This window comes from Lipophrys pholis, assembly GCF_963383615.2.
Source record: "Lipophrys pholis genome assembly, chromosome: 7".
Classification (NCBI taxonomy): domain Eukaryota; kingdom Metazoa; phylum Chordata; class Actinopteri; order Blenniiformes; family Blenniidae; genus Lipophrys; species Lipophrys pholis.
This window is the reverse complement of record NC_137638.1, coordinates 7,620,425-7,642,480: the sequence shown is the minus strand read 5'-3', so window position 1 is coordinate 7,642,480 and position 22,056 is coordinate 7,620,425. Positions and strand designations below refer to the sequence as shown.

The window sequence follows — 22,056 nt, the reverse complement described above, 5'->3', positions numbered from 1 at the left end:
TATAATCAAATTGGATAGTCAGTGTATATGTTTGTTCATGCTTTCTTTCTTTACCTATAGACTAGCAATATATGCAGTTATTTTGTTAACCCAGAGAGCCTACTGTGTCAGTGTGACAGAGTGTCTAATGTAAAGTTTATTTCGTTATATTTGATTATTGGAACTGAATATTGTGTAAGATAGAAAATTGTAAACACAGAAATTGAGGGGGAATAAAACAACAAAAAAACAAACCCAATAAATGAACCGTCATAGAGGACAAATGGCATATTGGACATTTGTTGCTTGGAACACATGTCCGAAACAGCTACCCATCTGCTCCTGAGTCGCTTTTAATTTAGTTAAAGGCCGCTGCAGGCAGAATAAAACTATAAATTCTATGTCTTTTATTGAAACACATCTCTATACAATAATTATCCTTAGTTTTAGAAATATAAACTTTCCTGCAATACTTGAAGACTTACCAGCTATTCGTAAATAAAGGACTTGTGAGCTTGTGAAGACAATAAAACATACACAAACACTCATGAACACCCTAGTAATAAATTAAGGAATAAGTGAAATAAGACGAGTGTCTGTAATAGAACATTTATATAATAAATACTCATGACAAATACTCCAGAAACACAGACATAGAGAAAGACAATTTTCATTTTTGTTCTTGAATCTCTCTGTCGCTTAAATTTTCTTCTTTTTCCCCTTTTTTTAAAGACCAACTTCTGGTAGTATGGTCACCAACTTCCAGTAAGTCAATAGGACCCGAAGCTTGTGCGAGCGTGAATTCATCCCAAAGTGATGCGTTCTCTTTTGTCAATGTGATCTTTGGCTGCGCTCAGGTGAGCAGGTCGTGGCTTATTTTGGGTCCTCCTCCCTCGAGAGGCGGACAGGTGAGCCGTACTTTCTCCTCCGGGTCTGTCCGTGCTGCTCCTTCTCAAAGCTGCTGCCAGAAGCGGGTGAGTGACCTCCAGAAGCTCCGGGTCTCTCCTCGACTCACTCACGCGGCTCACATTCACACCGTCAGAAACGTTAGAACTATTAAAGTGTGCGAGCTTTCAGGTATTCTCACAACCCGAGCAAGTTCAAATCAAACTGAGTAAATATGATCAGGCTTGGCTATTTAGAAATGAATTCCTCAATTGAAAAAGAAATGCAGTTTTATACAGCCAAGCGTTATTTATTTAACCCATTTAGACAGACTGGTACAAATAAAGGTGATAATGTGGAAAAACAAGTAAAGACAACAAAGCGGTACATATAGAATAAGAATTAAAGAGGAGGAAAAACCATTGTAAACCAGTATAGTATAACTGGAATGAAAATATATGGTAATTCTGATGCCAAATAAACAAAATATATTTTAGAAATGACAAATGCAAGGTAACATCGATGATTAAAAAACCAACAACCTCATAAAAGTTGATTATAGACAGAAATATTGCAGATTTGTTTAATTGATAATAAAAAAGTGATGAGGGAAAAACATCTGAAAGGAATAATACAAAAGGGAAAACGGTAAGTGAAAAATGTAAAATACAAAAATAAAAGTAAAAATACATGCTCATATACTTTTATGAATATTTTGTAATTACCATTACTCATAGCATTATTTATAAAATATTTCCTCCTGAATATCAAGTGTTTTTTAATTAGTTAAATGGTCTGATTTATGAAGTGACAAAAGAGACATTTACAGTGTATATATGCAAACATTGATATGTATCAATAAAATAAGTTTAATCTGATTGTTATCGTTTTAGTGCTTATTTTGTTTCTTTTCCAACACTATAATTTAAAAAAAAAAAGTGACATTAATTTACCTCAGTTGAAATAATCTACAGGGTTAAATCTATGTGCATATCTTCCTGTTAACATGGTTATTGTTATTGTAAAAATATGTTAAGTGGCAATTCTTATTCTCATAAGAATTACCACTTTACATAATCTTATAAAATATGTTCAAGCTCTGTCAATGTTGAGAATTAAAAGCTCACTGAAGTTTCAGTGACCTTGTTGCAGAGCTGCTGTCTCGCTGTCAATCTAAACGGTTGTGTTATTATTCCATATATACATATCAAGCTTTCTTTTGTAAAAGCTTTCATGAAGTATATTTTGGATGTGTAGTTGCTGTTTAACCCTTTCATTAAATCACAAATCAATTTCCCTTGAGAACATTTATTTGGAATAATAATAATAATAATAATAATAATAATAATAATAATAATAAGAAGAAGAAGAAGAAGAAGAAGAAGAAGAAGAAGAAGAATCTGGGTTTTGAAAATAACCCAGATTATTGCCTAAAAAATTGAATTATTATTATTCAGATTCTTCTTTTAGTTTTGGACTCAAATTACTAAAAAAGGATTGATACACATTAAATCTTGAACTGTCTGCTGGTGTTAATAACATAATAACAGTTATATGATGAATTTAGTTATTATTATTATTATTATTATTTTCTAACCCCATACATTTCAGAAACTGCTTTTTTTTACTTTAAATGGGACAAATTGATACTTTTATGTTTTCCCTTTTTTAATTGAAATATTAATAAAATATGAGTAGTTTTGCCATTTCAGCTCAGCACATCAAGATTAAGTTAAACTCAAATGTCCTTCAAAATATAGCAAACTAACTTATCTTTTGTAATAAATATTCATGGCAATAAACAGTACTAAAATCTTACTTTTCTGCTCTAAAATCCACTTTCTTTGTGATAGCAAACCCCCCTGAAAACTCGACTTAAATGGATATTCTCTAGCATGTTATCCTCCTGTGTGAATGATGATTTCCCAGTCAGAGCACGGCTGTGTTGCTTTTCACACGTTTCTCAGCATCGATATCATGTTTCCTCAGCATGTGATCATCGTGGGTGGGATGCATGTGTTTCAATGTGAAACATGAGGAAAGCTCATTCTGGTGGTGCTCCATGTTTTCCCTCCATGCCTCTCTGTTTGAGCTGAAAACAGGGCAGGAGTCACGGTTTCATGTTTCCTCATTAACCGTGTGCTGCCGGTGTGCCTGTGCCATCATGAGGAGACAACCCCCTACAACCATGCTGCTGCCCTTCATACTGATGATGATGGTGATGATGATGATGATGATGATGATGCTGTGTGTCGCTATGGAAAGCTCCGGTAAGATGATGACTGGTTTTTGACTGTAGCAAATGCTGAATCACTCTTTAGATACACTTTCCTCTGCTGGTTATTCTAAAAATGTTGCAGGACCTATCTGTCACTCTTATTATGAGCTGTGTTGGGAATGATGCATCATAAAGTAATGGATTACTTTAACTTCCTCGACTGCAGAGCTGCAGAGCTAAAGTCTTTCTGTACTGCTCAGGGTGGTTTATTACTTTAGCGTTAGGTTAAGCTGTTTCTTTAACTGTTACAATTTCTATTAACTCCTGTTTACTGGAGGAGAAGCATGTAATTATTCCTGAACGACTTCAATCTTCTACTAACAACACAAGGAAATATGTGCGACTGAAAGTATCGTTAGTTTTGATGCATTGGCAGCATTAGCTTGTTGATATAAAAGGTTCATAAATCTTTTAATATACAAATTATAGAGCATCTTCCTCCAATTAACTGCTGCAACTTCAGCTGAGCGTAATGATCGAATCAGTGATCGGATGTCTCAATTAGTATGTCGCTGCAGCACTTCAATATGTATGGTAAGTATTTTTTATTGGTAGTAAAGAATGAAGAGACTCCACTTCTTTTTCAAGATGTAACTTAAAAACTGTAATCAATCACAATAAAAGTACTTGTGAGTCCTCAAATAATGTGAACGTAAACTCCATAATGTCAACATTTAGACAGCATCTAAGAAAAACAAGTCTACTTTTCTGCAGAAAAATATTTTTTTAGTGACTTTCTTTTTTTCTTTTTTTCTTTTTTTAGCAGATTTTACTCATCAAATGAAACCAATGTAAACTTAATGTACTTGTTTGATGCTGAATCTGTTAGGAAAGCCACTGTGAACTGCACAGAGACACAGATGCTGGAGAATTATGACCTACTAACATTTTCGGGTGATGTCTGGAGTCTGAAGATGCTCCGGGAAAGACAAATCTCTTGGCGACAATCAATAGCATGCGAGACTCAAAGCAATGAAACAAGATGGCTGCAGGTGCTGTTAGCTGGGATTTAAGACACGATGCATAATTGACCGTGGTCAAACTTAAAGCTATTGTTGTGAAGAATTACAGAGCATTCCATGAAAAATCTGGGTAACAAACTGTATACACAAACATTTGAATGCAAAATAGCATATCAGAATTGTTGACTCTAAGTAATTAGAACATCTGTGGAGAAACATCATTTGTTGCGTCTGAAAGCAAGAAAACAAAGTGTACAATCTTTAGGCCTGAGTGTATTCCTGCTCTGATGAGACTCTGGGAATGACGCTGTTCGGGTCGTCTGCATTGCCAGGTTCGTCCCCACCGGGAAAGCCGGAGCTGCTCGGCTGCAGGTCTCCTGAGAAGGAGACGTTCACCTGCTGGTGGAAACCCGGCGCTGATGGAGGGCTGCAGACCGCGCACCACCTCTACTATGAAAGAGAAGAGTCAGTCTTATCGCTATGTCGTATTTTAGCTGTGATTTCAGCCGATCATGGCATAAATAGTGAAGCAGTGCGGGGACAGGCCATATTGAGGGTGAATGACTGTGATGATGAAAAGTGTAAAAGCAGGATAGACTCCAGCTACATGCCACCCCAGTGTAGAATCAGTACTAACGATGGATCAGCGTTTGGACACCCTTACTGGTGCGGCACGTTGCTGTAGTGGTTTGCACTGCTGTGGAGTTTGCATGTTCTCCCCATGTCTGTGTGGATTTCCTGCTACGCTAGTGTGAATAAAAAGTGTGTAGAAGACATATCAATGCAAGGATATTTTGATTAAGATTATGTTTGGTATCGGGGAATTATTTCTATCAGATCTCAAAGGGAAAGATCAGATTGCCTCAAAACTGAGCTTTCATCCCTGCGATGGGATTCTGACTCAATATGCAATGAGCTATTGACTCGCTTGGATACTTTGGTTTATCCTCTATCACAGCAAGAAATTCCTGTCGCCTTCACAAGCATAGAAGCAGCAGGTCACTTTGAAATGTTTATTTTTATAACATGCTTTTGCATGTCAGCAAGCTTATGTTAGCTTATCAGCATTGGGATTTTTTAAATAGCTCAACTTTTGTTCAGTTTGGACGTTTACCTGAGGCTCATGGAGTTCATGATGTTTGAGTTCATGTTCCAGGTACTGATTCGTATCAAGGACATATGTTTACGGCACATAGCATATTTTCACCTTCTGAATTTTATTTAATTTCTTTAAATTCAAGCACTAAGTGGCATCACAAATCTCCTCATCAGTAAATGTCTTGTTTTGGCTGCGTTCAGTTTGGAGGGAGAGTTCGAGTGTCCGGACTACCGCTCGGGAGGAAGTGACTCCTGTTTCTTCAACAAGAACTACACCTCCATCTGGGTGCACTACTACCTCACGGTGGTGGCCTCCAACGCCCTGGGAAATGTCTCGTCAGACCCCCTGAAGATCGACGTGATGGAAATCAGTAAGTTCTTGCAACCACTGGCGACACACTGATTCTTGCCGAGTTACTCAGACAATCGAGATGAAGTTAAAAACAAGTTGAAAGCCCATCATAAAGTCTGAAACATTAAAACAGGAGAGTGGATTTGTTAACGGAAGCTATTGTGTGTTGAGAAATGCCCTCGCAGCAGAGTCTGGAGTTATTTACCTAGTGCAAAACATATTATCTATATTTATAGCCCCTTTAGGTTTGACTCTTTGCCTCGTGCTTCCTGTACAAGGCCTATAAAAAGCGCTGATCTCGATGGTGATTCTTTACATCTGAACCACTGTGGATATATTTAAGCTTTTCGTGCAATGATTAACAGCTCTAAGAGTACCTTGAGAATGGAAAAGTACTGAGTGACTGATTCAATGCATGTAAGAGAAACTGACCCGAGTGAGGCACAACTGGTTCATAGAAAGATCCTTTACAGTTTTGGATCAAATTTCACATCTTTTGTTTAGTTGACAGTACAGGGGTATTTTGTCATGCAAATAAACTCAATTGTAATGGTTAAACCAAAATCCTTATAACGAATGTCTTGAACTAATCCACTAGATGAAGAACTTATATATTTTCTACAAACATATTCAAATATGGGGACCTATTTTAGGCCGCGCTTCGCCCCAGAGCTCCATGCAGGTGTCTGCATGTGACACATATCCTGTGTTATTAGTTGCTATTACTGCAGAGTGCATCAACTGGTTTCTCAGTGTCGATGAGTTTGGGATGAGTTAGTGGTTAGCACTCTGCCCTCGCAGTGAGAATAACCCTGGTTCAAATCAACATGTGTGGTTTCTCTCCATGTACTCTGGTTTCCTGAACAAGAGCCTGAATTTGAATTCATTGGTGTCTTTGCCCTGTAATGGCCTTACGACCTGTCTTTACCCTTCACCCGATTTTTCTTGCAAGATATTTTCCTTTCTTTTTTTTCTTTTTTTTTGTATTCATGGTCAAATTGCCGATTCTTGGTGTGGGAACCTGAATATTTATCACCTGCAATGAAAGAGACTAACGGAGGATACACTGTAGAATGTGACATATTTTCAATGGCCCAAATATTGAAGCATTAATTCCGAGTCACATTTCTCTCGTCAAACTACAAGACAAAGGTCATTTATAAAAGCAGTTTTCTAATGTTGCAGTTGAATGTATAATATATTGCTTGATAACGTCTTTTCTAGCGCATGTATATTTTAAGCTTACTGTTTTGAACCAGTGGAATCTGTCTCACTTCTTCTTCAGGCACCTTGCAAACCTGAGCAGCTTCTGTGTGCAGTCCAGTTATGAGCATATTTGTTTAATATGCTCTCCCACGAGGCTACTTTCTTTGAACATAGCAACTTTATGTGAAGATGTATGAATCATGCAGAACCTTTCTCTTTTCCATTTTCTTCTTTTAAACACCACTAAGTCTCTCTTTTACTTTTCTTGCCACTTTTTCACCCCTCAGTCTCTAAGGGGTTGTTGTGGCACAGTTGATCGAGCAAGTCAACATCAAAAAATGCACCCCAGAATGAATGTCTAACACCTTTTTTTGGTGAGACTTTGAAGGTTCTCAATCTAGTTTTGTCTGTGTGTGACAGTAAAGCCAGATGCTCCTGAAAACGTCTCAGTTTGGGTGGAGGAGAATAAGGACAGTCCGTGTCTGCATGTCCGATGGGAGCATCCTTCCAACGCCGACCTCGGGTCAGGCTGGGTCTCCATAAAATATCAACTGAGAGTCAAACAGGAAAGCAGCCACAAGTGGAGCGTAAGTTATGACCAACTGAACTCCGTCTTCCTGTGTTTGTGTTTGCTCCACACTCCCAAATCCTAAAGTACAGTTTGTGTACTTATGTCAAAGGTTACTAAAGATCTAGCAACACTTGATGTTTGACTACCAGAATTTAATCAATATCTTTAGTGGAGGTCAATGAAGCTCTCAGATTTAAAAAGACTGCCTCCATGGGTGCTTGTTTTCTTTATGAGGATGGAGGTTCAATAAAGACATATTATTCTCTGAGCACAGGCTTAAAAAAATGACTTTTCTTTTTCTCCATGTCTCTTTCAAGAATTACACATTAGGTAAGCAAACCCATTTCAGCTTGTACAGCGTCAGTCCTGGGGCGGTGTACACGGTTCAGGTTAGCTGTGCACTGGATCACGGCTCCTGGAGCGAGTGGAGCAACACCACCTCTGTGACAATCCCGGACTGTAAGTCCAAGAGTCTCTCTGAACCAACTTTGGCTTCTCTGGTGGAAACTTATTTGCATTCTGATTGAAAATACTCCTTTTTTCATTTAGATCTTCAGCGCGAGAGACCCTTCTGGTTACTGCTGTCTGCTCTCTCTGTGGTGCCACTCTTCGCTACGCTGTGCATCCTGATGACGAAGGGCAAAGAGTAGGCATCTGTTAAATCGTGGCAAGAAAATATATGTAGTCCAAAATAGGGGTTACAGTTTTATGAATGAATTGAATGAATTGATCCCAAAATGTGGCTTTGTTACAATCCAAGTTACAAGTATAGACAATTTCAATAATTTGTTTCATGATTAACCACAATGTACAGTATAAACATTGCAGTGACTTTAGCCGAACGACTCTGATAGCTGCTCATTAAACATTCTCAAACATGTAACACCCTTTTACACACCATGTGTAGTGCTGCATGTTCTTCCTACCTGGTAAAGTCTGGGGTGAATTGGGGGCTTCTAGGTCTGTGCAAATCAACAACGCCTGATCCAAAGTCTTTGGGTTTTTTCTATTTTGTAGTTCCTGGTTTGGATTAGCAAATGCTTCTGGTGCTAAACAACCTGAACTCCTGGTGGTTTCTATGTGTCAGCTCTGTAATGCCTGCCTGTCCCTAATGTTAGCTGTGATTAGCCCCAGTCCCCTCCACCATAAGATACGTGAAACAGCGATTCCGGTTTGCCCATTCCTTCATCCTTTTCTCTGTTTGGGATCATTATCCGAAAGAGTCACTTATTCCAACGGTGCTATGAAGTCAAAAAAATATACATATTGTCAAGCACATTGTGTCTGTTTTTGTGACTTAGAGGCAGTTCATGCCACATTTTATGTGCTGATTTAAGAAAATTACACCTTACAGTATTTAAGGGTTTACATACTTTATCTTGCTGCCCTTTATATTCAACACTTATTTTATCCGAGATGATAAAGATCTGACTGGTGTTTTTTGGGGTTTTGATTCAGTGTCAAGCAATTTCTTCTGCCTCCTGTTCCTGGTCCGAAGATAAGAGGAGTGGATGCTCAGTTTCTTCAGGTATTATAACATCTGCAATACATATTCAAACAACCCCAAAATATGATTTTGCCTTGATAGAAATGTGCTGATTAATATTTGCAGAGTGGACAAGCTGAAGATATTATCAATGCCTTGATTTTCCACGAGAAGTATCCTCCAGTCACGGCGTGGAAGGACCAGATGGAGGAGTACCTCATCGTGTGTGACAAAGACAACATGCCTTTGCTTGACCACTCAAATTCACTAAAAAGAAAGAACTGTGTGTCTATTCCTGCCAGCTTCGACTTAGATTCAAAAGTACGATGTATGGAGTCAGTCCACAGCCAAAATGAGGTGGAAAACGTGAAGGAAAGCAAAGAAGCAAAGGATCCCTTGGGAAAGAGCACCAAGTGTCCATCAGCAGAGCGCTTGACCAACAAGGAGCTGCCACATCTGCTCACTCCAAAACAACCAAGTCTGTGTATGAACAGAAATCCAGTAGATCAGTGCAACAGCGCTACTGAAAGCACAATCCAAATGCTCTCAACCAGCGGTGGTTATGTGGATCTTCAGAGACATGAGCGCTCACAGGAGGTGGGCATCCTGCAGAAATACTACAGCACAGTAAAAGAGGTGAACGGCGACAATGTTCTCATGCTCCATAAAGAAAGCATCCCTCTCAGTTTGGACATTCAAAGACGGGAGGACAATGTACCAGAGGACTACAGCAGAGTGAAAGAGGTGAATAGTGGGAATGTGGTTTTCCTGCAGAAACAAAAGGACTTGACTGACTCGTCCAGTAAGGAGATGGCTAATTCCTACTGTGCCAGTCAGAAGGCAGGAAATCCTCAGGTGACTGGACCGGGTAAAGCGGCTCTGTGCACAGAATCAATCTGTCATGGGTATGTAGATGCTGTGCCTGTATCACCTTTGATATAAAGACATTCATTGTAATTAGCTGTACTTAAGGTTACTCTGTATTTGCTTTTAGTTGTGTATAGACTGGACATTTTGACATTGATGGGGTGCATCAGCTGTTGTAGGGTTGGCTATGATGTTTACAAATCTAATTTCTCAGTACTTCTCCAACTCCTGAGTAAGCACCAAACCAAAGTAAACATTTTTACTGATTATGTGAAAACAAAAAAGCTGTCTTTGTTGGAAAGGTTTGGCTTTCATGGTTCCAATTGATATGTTTGAATCAACAACAGCATGATATCAAATATGTCCTGTTATGCTCTGCTGTGTTGTTACTCTGAGTACCTAGAAGAGGGATCAACGCTACTCCGATGCTTGAGGCGGTTAGCGAAGGTTTTGTCCCAAAACAAAATACCACAACACCATCTCAGGTTTGTTTGTGTGTCAAGGATCCAGATTACCTGGAAAGGCAAAATCGTGTGGAAAGCTGGTTTACTGAGTAAAATTACAGTGAGACATTTTCCATCAAGTGCCAAATAAAGGACTAATGATTTTTTTTTATATCTCAGAAAAAAAATTATTCCAAAGCCATAGATGTCTGTAAATGTGTTTTTCAATACTTCTCAGAGGAAGGTCAAGTGTTCATTTGAGGCACATTACCACCACACAGTTTAGGTGGGGAAAGGTTAGAACAATTAAAAAAATAAATTACAAATTTAAGCATAATTTTGCTCTCAGGGTGGAGAATATTTTTTCAAACATATTCAGAATACTATCAAAAATAATCTTTGTTTTTGCTTGTTTTTCGCAGTAAAAGGTAAATATCCACCTTGACCAAAAACTAAACATCTCTTGACTGAACAATACTGACCAACCTATTGCTGTATTATACAAATTAAAAGAAATGTTAGATGACAAAGCACTGTATATGTTATATAACTCTCTAATTGTTCCATATCTGACAGACTGTGTTGAAGTGTGGGGAATTGCCTGTAAAAAAAAAAAAATAGTCTGGAAAAAATAGAGGGATCCAACGAACCCATTAGTCAACCACTTACATTTGTTAAAATGTCATGACATAGTTGGCGACAGTATTCTGCAGATAATGTACAAAGTGCAAAAATAAATTTTATCTATCAATGTCCAAAATAAATTAGCGAAAAAAGAAAGCAACTATGACTTGAATGGAACAGATTTCTTTAAAAAAAATTAAAAAATTAGGACCAAAGTAAGGGAATGCTCCGTTTCAGTAAAAGGGGTCCAGTTATGGAACAAACAAGACAAGGACACAAAAAAATTCCAAAAACACAGTAGATTTAAAAATGCAATCAAAACCAGGCTACTATTGAAATATAATGAAATGTCATAGGACAGTCAAAGTGTTTGTGTATTTATCTAGTCTATTGTTTGGGTGATTGTTTTGTTTGATCACTTTTTGACAAATATAAGTTGGAAGCAAGTGAGAGTGGCTTCTAGCCACTCAGACTTTAAAGTTGTTTTGTTAAATATTTGCTGATGATTTTCAAGGGGAAGGATTAATTGAGATGAAGGGGCAGAGTATTCAACTTAAATCTTCTTTCTGCCCTTTCATTCATTCGTTCTGTAGTGCATTGTAAACTTTTGTTCTGAATTGTACTTTATTGAAGTATCTTTTTTTTCTCCAATGAATGAAATAAACAAACTTTTTTTTTTTAAACTTAACATAAATACTTTTGAAACATTACTACACACATTCAGCCTGCAACTTTCAAGAGACACAAGTACTAACTTCTAGTAGGTGAGCTCAACAACTTCCTAACACCAACTTCCAAATGGTGTGCAGTCAGGTATTCTTGGACAGAAATAAGTGAGTGAAACAACTGAAGTAAGAAAGACAAATTTGTGATTGATTCATTTATTGTGACTTATTGATAACACAGTCATGAAAAGAAAAGAAAAAGGTGTTATCCAACTAAACAGATACAAACCTTCATCGACAGATGTCTTGGTGGGTTCATGTGTGATTTTGCAGAATTGTCCAAGTCAGATGTAGAATCAAGGATGTGAATCCACAAGCGTCACATTGACATGAATCCCGTGTGAGTCTTCATGTGGGTTGACAAACTCCCCCGAGATCTAAATCCTTTCCCACACATCTCACAAGGGTACGGCTTTTCACCCGTATGGATGTTTGCGTGATACCTCAGAGACGACTTCTCGAAAAACCGTTGTCCACAGATGGGGCAAAGGAAGGGTTTGTCACCTGTGTGTGCTCTGATATGCCTCTTTAGCATTGGCTTGTCTTTAAATGAGATCCCACAAGTGTGGCAAGAATATGGCTTCTCACCTGTGTGAATCCTCCGATGGACGGTTAATCTTGAAGTCCGATTGAAAGTTTTGCCGCATATGTTACAGGAGTACGGTCTCTCCCCTGTGTGAACCCTCGTGTGAACTTCCAGTGTAGACTTCTGGTTGAAAGTTAAACCACAGACGTGACAGGAGTGGGGCTTCTCACCGGTGTGAAGTCTTTTATGAACCTTCAAGGTTGAGGCCTGATTAAAAGCTTTACCACAGATGTTGCAGGGAAATGGCTTCGCTCCAGTGTGGATCCTCAGGTGTGTGATCAGTTTGGACTTACAGGTAAAAACCTTCCCACAAGTTTCACATCTGAAAGGTTTTACAACTGCGTGAGTTTTACAGGGGAAGTCTGACATGGTAGTGTTAAAGGCTGCAGTTGATATTGAATCTTGCCCTGCTGTTCTTTCAGATTCATCAGGATTCAAGTCCAGATCTTGATCTTCACTGTAGTTATCATCACTACAAGTGGAAGTCATCTTGAAGACATTGGTTTCATGCATGGATGCAGACTGTTCTCCCTCCTGACTGATGCAGAGATCCTCCTCTTCCTCTTTAATCTGATGAAGCTGTGGATCCTTATGGTCCAGACTGGAGTTCCTCTCCTGATCAGTAAGCTGATGCACAGAGAAAATCTCCTTTTCCCCCTCCTCCTCCTCCTTCAGCGTCTCCTCTTCCTCCGCTTGATGAACTGGAAGCCCTGAGAAAGTGAGGACATGTACAAATAAATATTATTTACATTGACTGATTGTTTTTAACATTTAAAGCGTTCACACACCCATCCTGTGTATCTTCACTTGAGGCTGACACATGAGGCCCACCAATCTGCGCTGACGCAGGATTTCTTCCTCATACTGGACCACAGTTTTTTCAAAAACTCGAAATATTTCTTCAGCGGCAACAGTCAGTCGCTCGCTCAGAAACTGCCTGAAGCACTCCACCGAATACATACTTTAAAAAATGAGTTCATACGAGTGAACAAGCTTCAGGTTTGTTGACATGTGTCCGGCTGTTGTTTACTTCCTGTGATTGTAACACTGTTAACGTCCCCTTTAGTTATTTTCTGTTCCGCTTTATGTCAGCGAGATTTAGCTTCCTTTTCCTAATATAACTAGTTTTCTTACGAATACATTGATAATACTGGTATTTTTTTTCCTGCTATGCATGATAAATCATATATGAAAGACCAAAACCTAATCTCTGGAATGACCCACAAATATTTAGGACGAGTCATGGCGGGAGCACTAAATTAACCGAAATTTAATAAACTTCATATGTTATACTAAAGGTGTACATTTGCATGTAAGCCTACAATTTTTCGTGTTTTTTTTAAGTTATTATGATTTACTCTTTTTAGCTTTTTTCTGTGAGGCTTGAAGAAGTCACTGCCGGACTTCCTTCCGGTGTAAACATCAGCTGTTTGAGTGTGTTAGCTCGTAATGCTAATGCTGTAAAACACGTCGGCTAGCCTGCTTAGCTGTCACAATGTCAGACTAGATACATTTTGCAGGACTGTCACTACACATGGGAACTCAGGTCAACATGCTGACATGTGACAGTTTGTAGGAAAATCCGACAATGGAGAAGGTAAAAAGAAATGACAAAAAGAAACATCACGGCTATCTTTAGAAAGCTCGCTCACGAGCTCGCATGCTAACTTGAGCTAACTCGTGCAGCTGACTTTTGACCAGATCGTTTACTAGTTGCGACTGTGAAGCGCCAATAAAAGTAAACAATAGTCGTGTCTACTCAAATAACACTGATAAACTTTAATATCTATCGTTTAAAAAGAAAAAGAAAGTATGTCGTCAAATTTAGCACTTAATATTTCAAATGCGGCCATCAACGACTGACTGAGATCTGAGGCACACTGTTGATAGAAGCATGTTTTTTTTTTCTTCAGGAGAGCAAACGCTCACCTGCTGTGGACCGTAAAAACCAGAGGAGGCAGGGGAATGAGCCCCACACAACCTCATCAACCAGCCTGGTGTTGCCAAATCCACATGTGTCCCAGCAGGTTCTCAGAGGGTACGGACAGATCATGGCAGTAATCAATTTTTTATTGACTTGTGTTATTTATCAGCCGATACTTTAATTTTAGGAGTGGTTCAAGTCCAAGCCCAAAGCTCCAGGAATCCAGAGGTCCTGCGTCCAGGGGTCGCGGCTACAGCAGCAGCCGTCCTGTCAGAGACATTAGTGGAAATCTCCTGCAGAGAGACAGATCCGCAGGGGATCCACAGGCTAAGGTTTGTGTCATTTCAGCCTCCAGAAAGCTCAAACATTGATTAATGAAATGATCAGATTTTAACCAGTTTCATGCATTTTTGTAGACTCATAAAAGCAACAATGATTCTCAACGAAGAGAGCCCATGGATTCGCAGAGAAAAGGTGACGTCTATCCTCCTCTAATGCAGGGGAGTTAAACATAAGACCTGGGGGCCAAAACCGACCTGCCAAACCACAAAAAAAAAAAATTCAAACACTCTTAAGAATAACGGACACAACACAACACAACACTGAGACCTGAGCTGAGATATTAATTGATTGATGATGCCATCAGAGATCGCTACCTCATTGCTATCAAAGTAGCCTCAAAAGCCATGCTGCCAGGTTGAGTTTGTAATAACTTGCAGAATGCAACAGTTATAGAAAAGGTTTTTGAGACATTTCACTGTATTTTGCACCAGAAGATATCATTAAAATTTGGCTTTATGTTGAGATTGTTGTTTCAATACTAATTTTCTAACATTTTCTTCAGATATACTCTGCACCACATTAGAGAAAAACTTTAAATGTTAAATTTAAAGTTATTATGGCACTATTCCACCTTTCTGGCCCTTGCAAGATAAATTTGGGCTTTATGTGGCCCCTGAACTAAAATGTGTTTGACACCCCTTATCTAATGGATCCCCCCCCAAGATTTGTGATGATACTATATTAAAAGACACTTCTCATCATTAATTTAGTCACTCCAATTACACATGTTTGTTTTGGATTTTCCGTCTTCATATCATGCAGGTTTCAGAGGTGCCAGGTCAGCCCCAAACTCTGCAGGGAAGCCAAAACCAGCACAGACCATGTCAGCCCTGTTTGAGGTGAAGATGGCTGATTTCCCCGAGTTATCAGGTGTTTCACCGAGCAAAGCTGCCCCTCCTGTTTCCCAGTCAGAGTGCTGGGGTCCAAGTCCACTGTCCACAAACCCAAAACCTCCTCAAGTGGCGTCTTCTTGGAAGGTAAACTCGGGGAAACCATATGCAAAAGTATAAGACTTTATTGCAGTGTGAGCTTCTTTCTCTGAATTTGGGGATGCTTTGATTTTCCCAATTACTAGTCTCGCAGGAAAGAATCCTCAACACTACCTGAACCCCAACAAAGTACCACGGATGTTAAGTCAGATGCCTTTGTTATCCCCCCAGGTAGGGCGGCACGTTTAGTCACTGAGTCATTACAGGTGATATTGGCACTGCATCACATCCTGATCATGTGTTTTATTTCACAGCTCGGCCTGTGATCGCGTCCTGGGCTAACATCGCATCACAGCCCCCCAAAAAACCTGTTCTTAAGGACAAGACAATCAGCAACAACCACATGGACGTATGATACCATTTTAATACCAACATGTGAAATACACATCTTGCAAAATACTGAACTGCAATACATTTTCGGTGTGCTATGTATTCTTGCTTTGCATATTCAAAGTGACAGAATTCTGAATACGAAAGAAAATGTACTCACAGGGAAAGAGCACTGTTATCTGGGGGAAAAAATCTCAAGGTAAACGGGCATTAGCATCATGTGCTTCAGTGTATTTCTAATGAACATGATCACATGTTCAGCTAGTATCATGCAGCCATACAGGAAAGTCTTCAGTGTCCTTGTTAATCTGCACTTCTTCTAAACCCTAAAGTGAAAGGAGGGAAGGTCTCCCAGAAACCTAAACTTGTAGCAGCTTTACTAGAAAATGGTCGTGGGTGACTCGTCAATGGTTTTTATGTCCGATTTGCGTCATTTCAGATGGAGGATGTGTCTGAACAGCAGGAAGAAGGGGCGGCCGGGAAGAAAAAGCGAAAGAAAAAGAAGAAGGCTAAAGGCACAGCTGAGGATGTGAACATTCAGACAGAAGAGCCACCAATTCCTCAAGAGCCTCCAAAGTTTGAGGTAACAAATCTTGTTTTTCTATGTGCCTCCATCAGATCAGCGATTTGCAAAAAGGGCTGAGTGAAAGATGAATTCTCTTATGTCTTTTGAAGGATGAAGAAGAATTCCCCGGCTTAACTCCTGCTCCGACCCGGGCCGACAGGCTGCCACATAGTAGCAATGTGAAGCTATGCAATGAGGTATTAGTATTCTTCTTCTTATTTTATTTTTGTTGTTGGTATGTTTCTTGTTTCAGTGATCGACTGTATCATGGAAAAGTGCAGGGAAAAAAATATGATAAATGCTTCAATCAAAAATAAAAGCGTAGTTTGTTTTGTTTTGTTTTTTCCAGTTTTTTTTCTGGGTTTTGGGGATTTATTTTAATCATTCGACGTAATGCACCTTGGGAACAAGAAAAATAAAGACAGTATCAATTGAGCCAAATCTGCTTCTACATACAAGTAAAGTCCATGATTGTCCGTTGTCCCTTCCCACCCTTTAGTGACAAACTTAATTCAAGACACAACTAAGTAACTATACCCAATCAGGAGAATTGCCTTGTTGTTTTAATGGTGCAGCCCACAGGTCATCGTTAACTTCTTCTTCTTTTGAGTTTAACTGCATTTGGCATCCGTGAAGTTGCATTATCACCATCTGCTGGTTCTAGCTAGTCTATACTATTCCCACCGCTCTATACCTTCCCACTCTCTTTTTTCAACAGCTTTGGGTCACTTCAGGTTTTTGATCTTTTCTTTTGAGGGTGTCTGTGGCAGGGTGGGTTCCTCCACCTGCGTCTCTGTGCTTGTATTAACCTCTTTGGTGACATCGGTGCTGATGCTCTGCGAACTGTGCCTTTTGTCCCGTCGCTGTGCTTCAATCGTCTGACTTGACTGGTTGCTTTGTAAGAAGTACTGATCAATGCGAATCCCTTGTCTCTGCTCCCTCAAGTATCCAGTCGAGAACAAATCACTTTTTCCCACATTTTTGACACCAAGTCGTGCGCCGGAAGTGGCTGACAGCCTTGGTGTTTGAGGATCCCTGTTTTAATGACACTGACTGTGGGCAGGCTGTATAGACGGTTTCATGTTTACATGATGGCGATGTGTGGTGGAAACGTGGATAAATAGTCAAGTAAAATGAAATCAACAGATTTATGTGACAGTCCTTTTGCATTTTCAAGGGAATCCGAAGAGAATCAGGTCAGCACCCCACCAGCGGTCAGAACACTGAGAAATCCGCAGCAGCAAAGAGTCAGTCAACAGAAACGACGAAAAAAGGGCAGGTTTGTGATTTTCTTTACCAGAAAACAAGGCTGAACACAATGAGCCTGGATGCCTGTTGATTTATTGTCTTCATCTTGGTCACTTGACTTGTAGAAAGCTGAAAAGGTCTCTGGGAAGAAAAGCAAAGTCCCTGTCCAGCTCGACATCGGAAACATGCTGGCTGCCCTGGAGAAGAAGCAGCAGTCTCAGAAAGCCAAGCAGGATTCCAAACCACTCATCCTCTCAGGTCAGTTATGGTCTGTATGTTCATCGGAGCCACACACATGCTTATTGGTGCAACTTTTTGTTGAACTTCTCAGAGAAATCCTTGTTGCATATAGTTTTTAATACAGTCCCCGGTGTCTTTGGTCTGTTCCTCGCTCAGCCCCGCTAGTTTCACTCCAGCTCTCGTTAATTTCCTGCTCCTCCTATAGCACGTCACCCTCACTGCCAATATTGTTTATAATATTGTTAGGTATTCTAAGTGTCTTCCAGTCTTCTTTTTTCATGAATAAATACTTAGGATCATATTTACAAAAGAGGGCCTTTGATTAGAGGCTAACGAGGGGTTCAGAAAGTATACCTATATTTGTACATATTTGTCCGCTCTTCTCCATATCGATAGTGTCAAGTAAGTTCTGTGGTTTTTCTTCAAAACATAAATGGATGATTTCTTACTAGCTCGGGCTTCCACAAACGGAATGACCAGAAATGTCTGCCTGCAATCTTTCACACAAAAAATGTTAAACAAGGTATTGAAATCAAAAATTCCTCTTTAACTCCTTTTCTTGTGTGTAGTGGGCGGAGGACTTCCAGTTGTCCAGAAACAACAATCGGCTCCGAGGAAGACTCCCTGGCAGCAGGATAAAATAGCTCATAATCCCCTGGACTCCACCAGCCCTCTGGTAAAGAAAGGCAAGCAGAGAGAAGTGCCCAAAGCCAAGAAGCCCACTCCTCTCAAGAGGGCAAGTCCACTGAACTGTTCTCCTCATCAAAGTTCAATTAACTGAGAGGAAACGTCCTGCTTTTTTCCTCACTGTCTTTAATCCGGTCTCATCTTTAGGTTATTTTGAAAGAAAGAGAGGAGCGAAAACAGCGGCGTCTGCTGGAGGAGAGGGGATTGCTGCCTGAAGAGGAGACCAAGCCTCCCAATGATGCCACAGAGGAAGAAGAGCAGTGTGCAGAAAACGCCACCGGTAGGAACAAGCAATCTCCTTACAGGGTGATCATAATCTCCAAGCAGAAAAAAAAAAGAATATTTTAATTCTGCTTTTTTCTTTTTCCAAACTTCAGATGAGGTGGACGGCCCTCCAGAGGAGTTTGAAGATGAGGCAGACTTGAACGACTCAGGCCAGATCACAGAAGACGTTGATGAAGAGACTCAAATAGACGAGAGCGAACAGCAGCAAGTCGTCACCTCAACCGAGTCCCACTCTGCTAACGCGCGTAAAATCCACAGCAGAAAGTTCAGAGAGTGAGAGCACGCACGCACACACACACACACACACACACACACACACACACACACACACACAGAACTTCTCTGTGTTCGAATCACTGTTGACACTTCTGCTTCTCGTGCAGGTATTGCAGCCAGATGTTGAGCAAAGACGTGGACGAGTGTGTGACCACTCTGCTGAAGGAGCTGGTCCGCTTCCAGGACCGCTTGTACCAGAAGGATCCCATGAAGGCCCGCATGAAGAGGCGCATCGTGATGGGCCTCCGAGAAGTCCTCAAGCACCTCAAACTCAGGAAAGTCAAGTGCGTCATCATCTCACCCAACTGTGAACGCATCCAGTCCAAAGGTACCGTGAGACATGATTCTATGGAGACACAAGCATTGTTTTTGAGAAGACCTCCAATCTGGGTGTCAGACTGTCGATGCATCTGTGTTCTGCAAGTGTGAAGGAGTAATACGCTTCAATAGAACATGTTATTTGAGAGATTTTGAAATAGACATGTCATAATTCCTCTTATTTCCCCTTTTTCATTACTACAATTTATTCCAAATGGTTTTAATGCAGGGACATCAAACATACGACCCGTAGGCCAAAACTGACCTGCATTTTTTTTATTTTTTTTATTATTTATTTATTTTTTAGCAGATTTCTTAAGGGTAGTGGACACAACACAACACAGACCCGAGCTGAGGTATCGGTGATTCTGTCTTAAGAGCTGTCAAACTAGCATGCGTCTTAAAGCCATACTGTCCGGGTGAATTTGTAAAAAGATTCAAAATTCAGCAGCTATAGGAGACGTTTTCAGGACAGTTCACTCTATTTTGTACCAGAAGGTTCCATTTAAATTGCCTTCATATTGAGGTTGTAACACTTTTCAGTAGTAATTGTTTGGTTTTGTGAAAATATTGACATTCTCATCACATACATGCTGCATCATAACAAAGAAGACTTTCAATTTTAAATTTAAAGGTTATTCTGGCACTATTTTACCAGTCCGGCCCACTGAAGATGATATTGGGCTGTTTGTGTCCCCTCAAGTAAAATGGGTTTATTTCTGCTTTAATGCATCACAGATGTTAAATCTGGACAGATATTAATGTCAACTTTGACCACTGGTGGGTGTAAACTATTAAAGTGGACTTGAATGGTCAGCACTGGGAAACACTACCACTGTAATATGAATATAGCAGCATTATAAAAAAAAAATTACAATGTACAAAATCCATAATGAAATTAGATTGTGGAATTCAAAAAGAACACAGCAATCTGCAATATCTGTGATCCGTACCTCCTTCACTTTCCCATCATAACATTTCATCTGTTTGTTTAAATAATGAGACAGAAATTCCGGTAGAATGTTGATTGTATTTATCTATTTTATGTCGGATGCATTTCTTGTCATAACGCATCATTTTGCGTCATGATGAATATAACCCCTAACGCTCGACCCTGCGTTTGTTTGGACGGTGTGCTCTGCTCCCTGGCAGGCGGCCTGGATGAAGCTCTGCACACCATCATCGACACGTGTCGCGAGCAGGACGTGCCCTTCGTCTTCGCTCTGTCCAGGAAAGCTCTGGGCCGCTGCGTCAACAAGGCCGTCCCCGTCAGCCTGGTGGGCATCTTCAACTACGATGGCGCTCAGGTAAGAGAGACCTCACTCCTTCAAGCACCTTGTTGTTGTTGTTGTTGTGCTTCACGTGGTCGGTCACATTCACACACGCGTGGATGTAGGTGGCGAACACGGGCGACGCTGAGAAGATTAAATGGGGATCGAACTAAAGACAATAGTGTGAGAACAACTTCCTCTTCAATGAAGGATATTTCTGCAAAATGCAGTTTTAATATCTATTCTTTTCTTGTTTCAAACAACACAGGCCTAAAGTGAATAGCCTGCTTCATATTCAGCATTACAGACGAGGATTTACGTTAATTTCAGTGTATTTCTGGCAGGACTTCTATCACAAGATGATCGAGCTGTCATCCGAGGCCAGGACAGCCTACGAGCTGATGGTGTCGAGCCTGGAGGCGGAGGCAGAGGCGGAGCAGGAAGCTGACGCCGATGAGCAGCGGATCAACACGGAAGAACTGAAGCCTGATCACGACTGCACACTGCCAGAGGAACCAGAATATAGTGAGTTACTGTCCCGCTGCGGTGGAACACCACTGAATAACCTAAAGTCCGTCTTTTCCAGTCGACTCAGCGTGCTGTTGAAGAGTCGAGTCGTTTGTCTTTCTTGCTCTTTTAATCATGTTGTTTCTTTCTCAGTAAAAGTTTGGAAGAAAATGTTGGAGAAGAGCTGCAACCATGCGTTTCTGAACTTTGAGGAGCAGCTGAGCTCCCTGCACTTGAACAGTGAATGTACTGAGAACAGCGACGAGGGCGAGAGGAGTTGACAGGGGAGAAGCCTTCTGTGCCTAAAAAAACAAAACAAACAAACAAAAAAAATATATATATATATACATATAAAACGAGCCATTTTGTGCTGATTGATCACCAGCATAGAATAAAGAGGAATGGACTGCTTTCAGAGAGACGAGCTGTGTGAGGCTGCTGCTCGTGCTCGAACCACCCAGAATGTTATCAGATTTTTAATCATGTTTCTATCATTTGCATTGGATCATTGATTTCTTAAGTCAATCTGTGGGACTTGAACACTCACTTAAAAGGATGTAAGCATTTTTGATTAAATTAATTTCTCAGTATCTCCAAGATCTTTTGACATTTCAGGCTTAAAACAAACAACCATGATTGATATATTTTTAACACCCGAAAGACCAAATGAATAAGCAGGTAATTAAAGACGATATTGACGGATGATCAATATTGCGAGGATGCAAAAGTGTAGCAGTGAATGTACATAAATATTCAAGCAGTCACACCAGTAGTCATTGAGCAGTAGACACTCAGTCTTTCTGCTTCTACGAACATGCTTCAGTTTACATTATATAAAAAAATTTTGTAATTAAAAAGACTCGTTTACCATCAGTCTATCAGAACTGGAGTCTCGCTGTGACGTTAATCCCCCAAAAAAATCTACCTAAAAAAAAAAAACCTTTTTCCAACGATGCTGGAAACAAACGCAGTTAACTACATGTAAAGGCCTTTTACTGCATTTACTGATCAC

General features: G+C 40.1%; 3 protein-coding genes across 4 annotated transcripts; 2 read left to right on the top strand and 1 right to left on the bottom strand.

Moving 5' to 3' along the window:
* The first annotated feature begins 874 nt into the window (after positions 1-874).
* On the top strand, positions 875-10,877 carry prlrb (prolactin receptor b). Of its 2 annotated transcripts, none has more exons than XM_080468125.1 (9): positions 875-953; positions 2,972-3,134; positions 4,437-4,569; positions 5,404-5,573; positions 7,181-7,347; positions 7,649-7,790; positions 7,881-7,977; positions 8,790-8,859; positions 8,944-10,877. In XM_080468125.1, exons 2-9 carry the CDS (start codon positions 3,029-3,031, stop codon positions 9,757-9,759), a joined length of 1,701 nt encoding a protein of 566 aa, XP_080324251.1. In that variant the 5' UTR covers positions 875-953; positions 2,972-3,028; the 3' UTR covers positions 9,760-10,877. The 2 variants fall into 2 exon arrangements, with proteins under 2 accessions (XP_080324251.1, XP_080324252.1); XM_080468126.1 differs by having other exon boundaries at positions 915-953; positions 2,967-3,134.
* A 741-nt stretch (positions 10,878-11,618) lies between these two features.
* On the bottom strand, positions 11,619-13,105 carry LOC308112535 (uncharacterized protein). The gene is made up of 2 exons (XM_080468124.1): positions 12,851-13,105; positions 11,619-12,772 (listed from the first exon to the last, which is right to left on the bottom strand). Exons 1-2 carry the CDS (start codon positions 13,020-13,022, stop codon positions 11,796-11,798), a joined length of 1,149 nt encoding a protein of 382 aa, XP_080324250.1. The 5' UTR covers positions 13,023-13,105; the 3' UTR covers positions 11,619-11,795.
* Positions 13,106-13,474: 369 nt separating this feature from the next.
* Positions 13,475-22,056, top strand: LOC308112371 (selenocysteine insertion sequence-binding protein 2-like). The gene is made up of 18 exons (XM_080467858.1): positions 13,475-13,659; positions 13,976-14,100; positions 14,174-14,318; positions 14,403-14,460; positions 15,091-15,305; positions 15,404-15,488; positions 15,572-15,666; positions 16,087-16,230; positions 16,323-16,409; positions 17,390-17,491; positions 17,586-17,718; positions 18,270-18,436; positions 18,535-18,667; positions 18,765-18,945; positions 19,056-19,276; positions 20,419-20,573; positions 20,882-21,062; positions 21,198-22,056. The coding sequence occupies exons 1-18, from the start codon at positions 13,651-13,653 to the stop codon at positions 21,323-21,325; spliced, it is 2,364 nt and encodes a 787-aa protein (XP_080323984.1). The 5' UTR covers positions 13,475-13,650; the 3' UTR covers positions 21,326-22,056.

Bases quoted from the DNA above. Each gene is read 5' to 3' on its own strand.
- LOC308112535 (XM_080468124.1), bottom strand. From the start codon at position 13,022: ATGTATTCGGTGGAGTGCTTCAGGCAGTTTCTGAGCGAGCGACTGACT. The intron at 12,773-12,850 runs GTGTGTGAACGC...TCACTTTCTCAG, and splicing joins AGTGAAGATACACAGGATGG to GGCTTCCAGTTCATCAAGCG.
- prlrb (XM_080468125.1), top strand. From the start codon at position 3,029: ATGAGGAGACAACCCCCTACAACCATGCTGCTGCCCTTCATACTGATG. The intron at 3,135-4,436 runs GTAAGATGATGA...CTGCATTGCCAG, and splicing joins TGTCGCTATGGAAAGCTCCG to GTTCGTCCCCACCGGGAAAG. The intron at 7,791-7,880 runs GTAAGTCCAAGA...TTTTTCATTTAG, and splicing joins CTCTGTGACAATCCCGGACT to ATCTTCAGCGCGAGAGACCC.
- LOC308112371 (XM_080467858.1), top strand. The intron at 15,667-16,086 runs GTATGATACCAT...GCGTCATTTCAG, and splicing joins TCAGCAACAACCACATGGAC to ATGGAGGATGTGTCTGAACA. The intron at 19,277-20,418 runs GTACCGTGAGAC...GCTCCCTGGCAG, and splicing joins TGAACGCATCCAGTCCAAAG to GCGGCCTGGATGAAGCTCTG.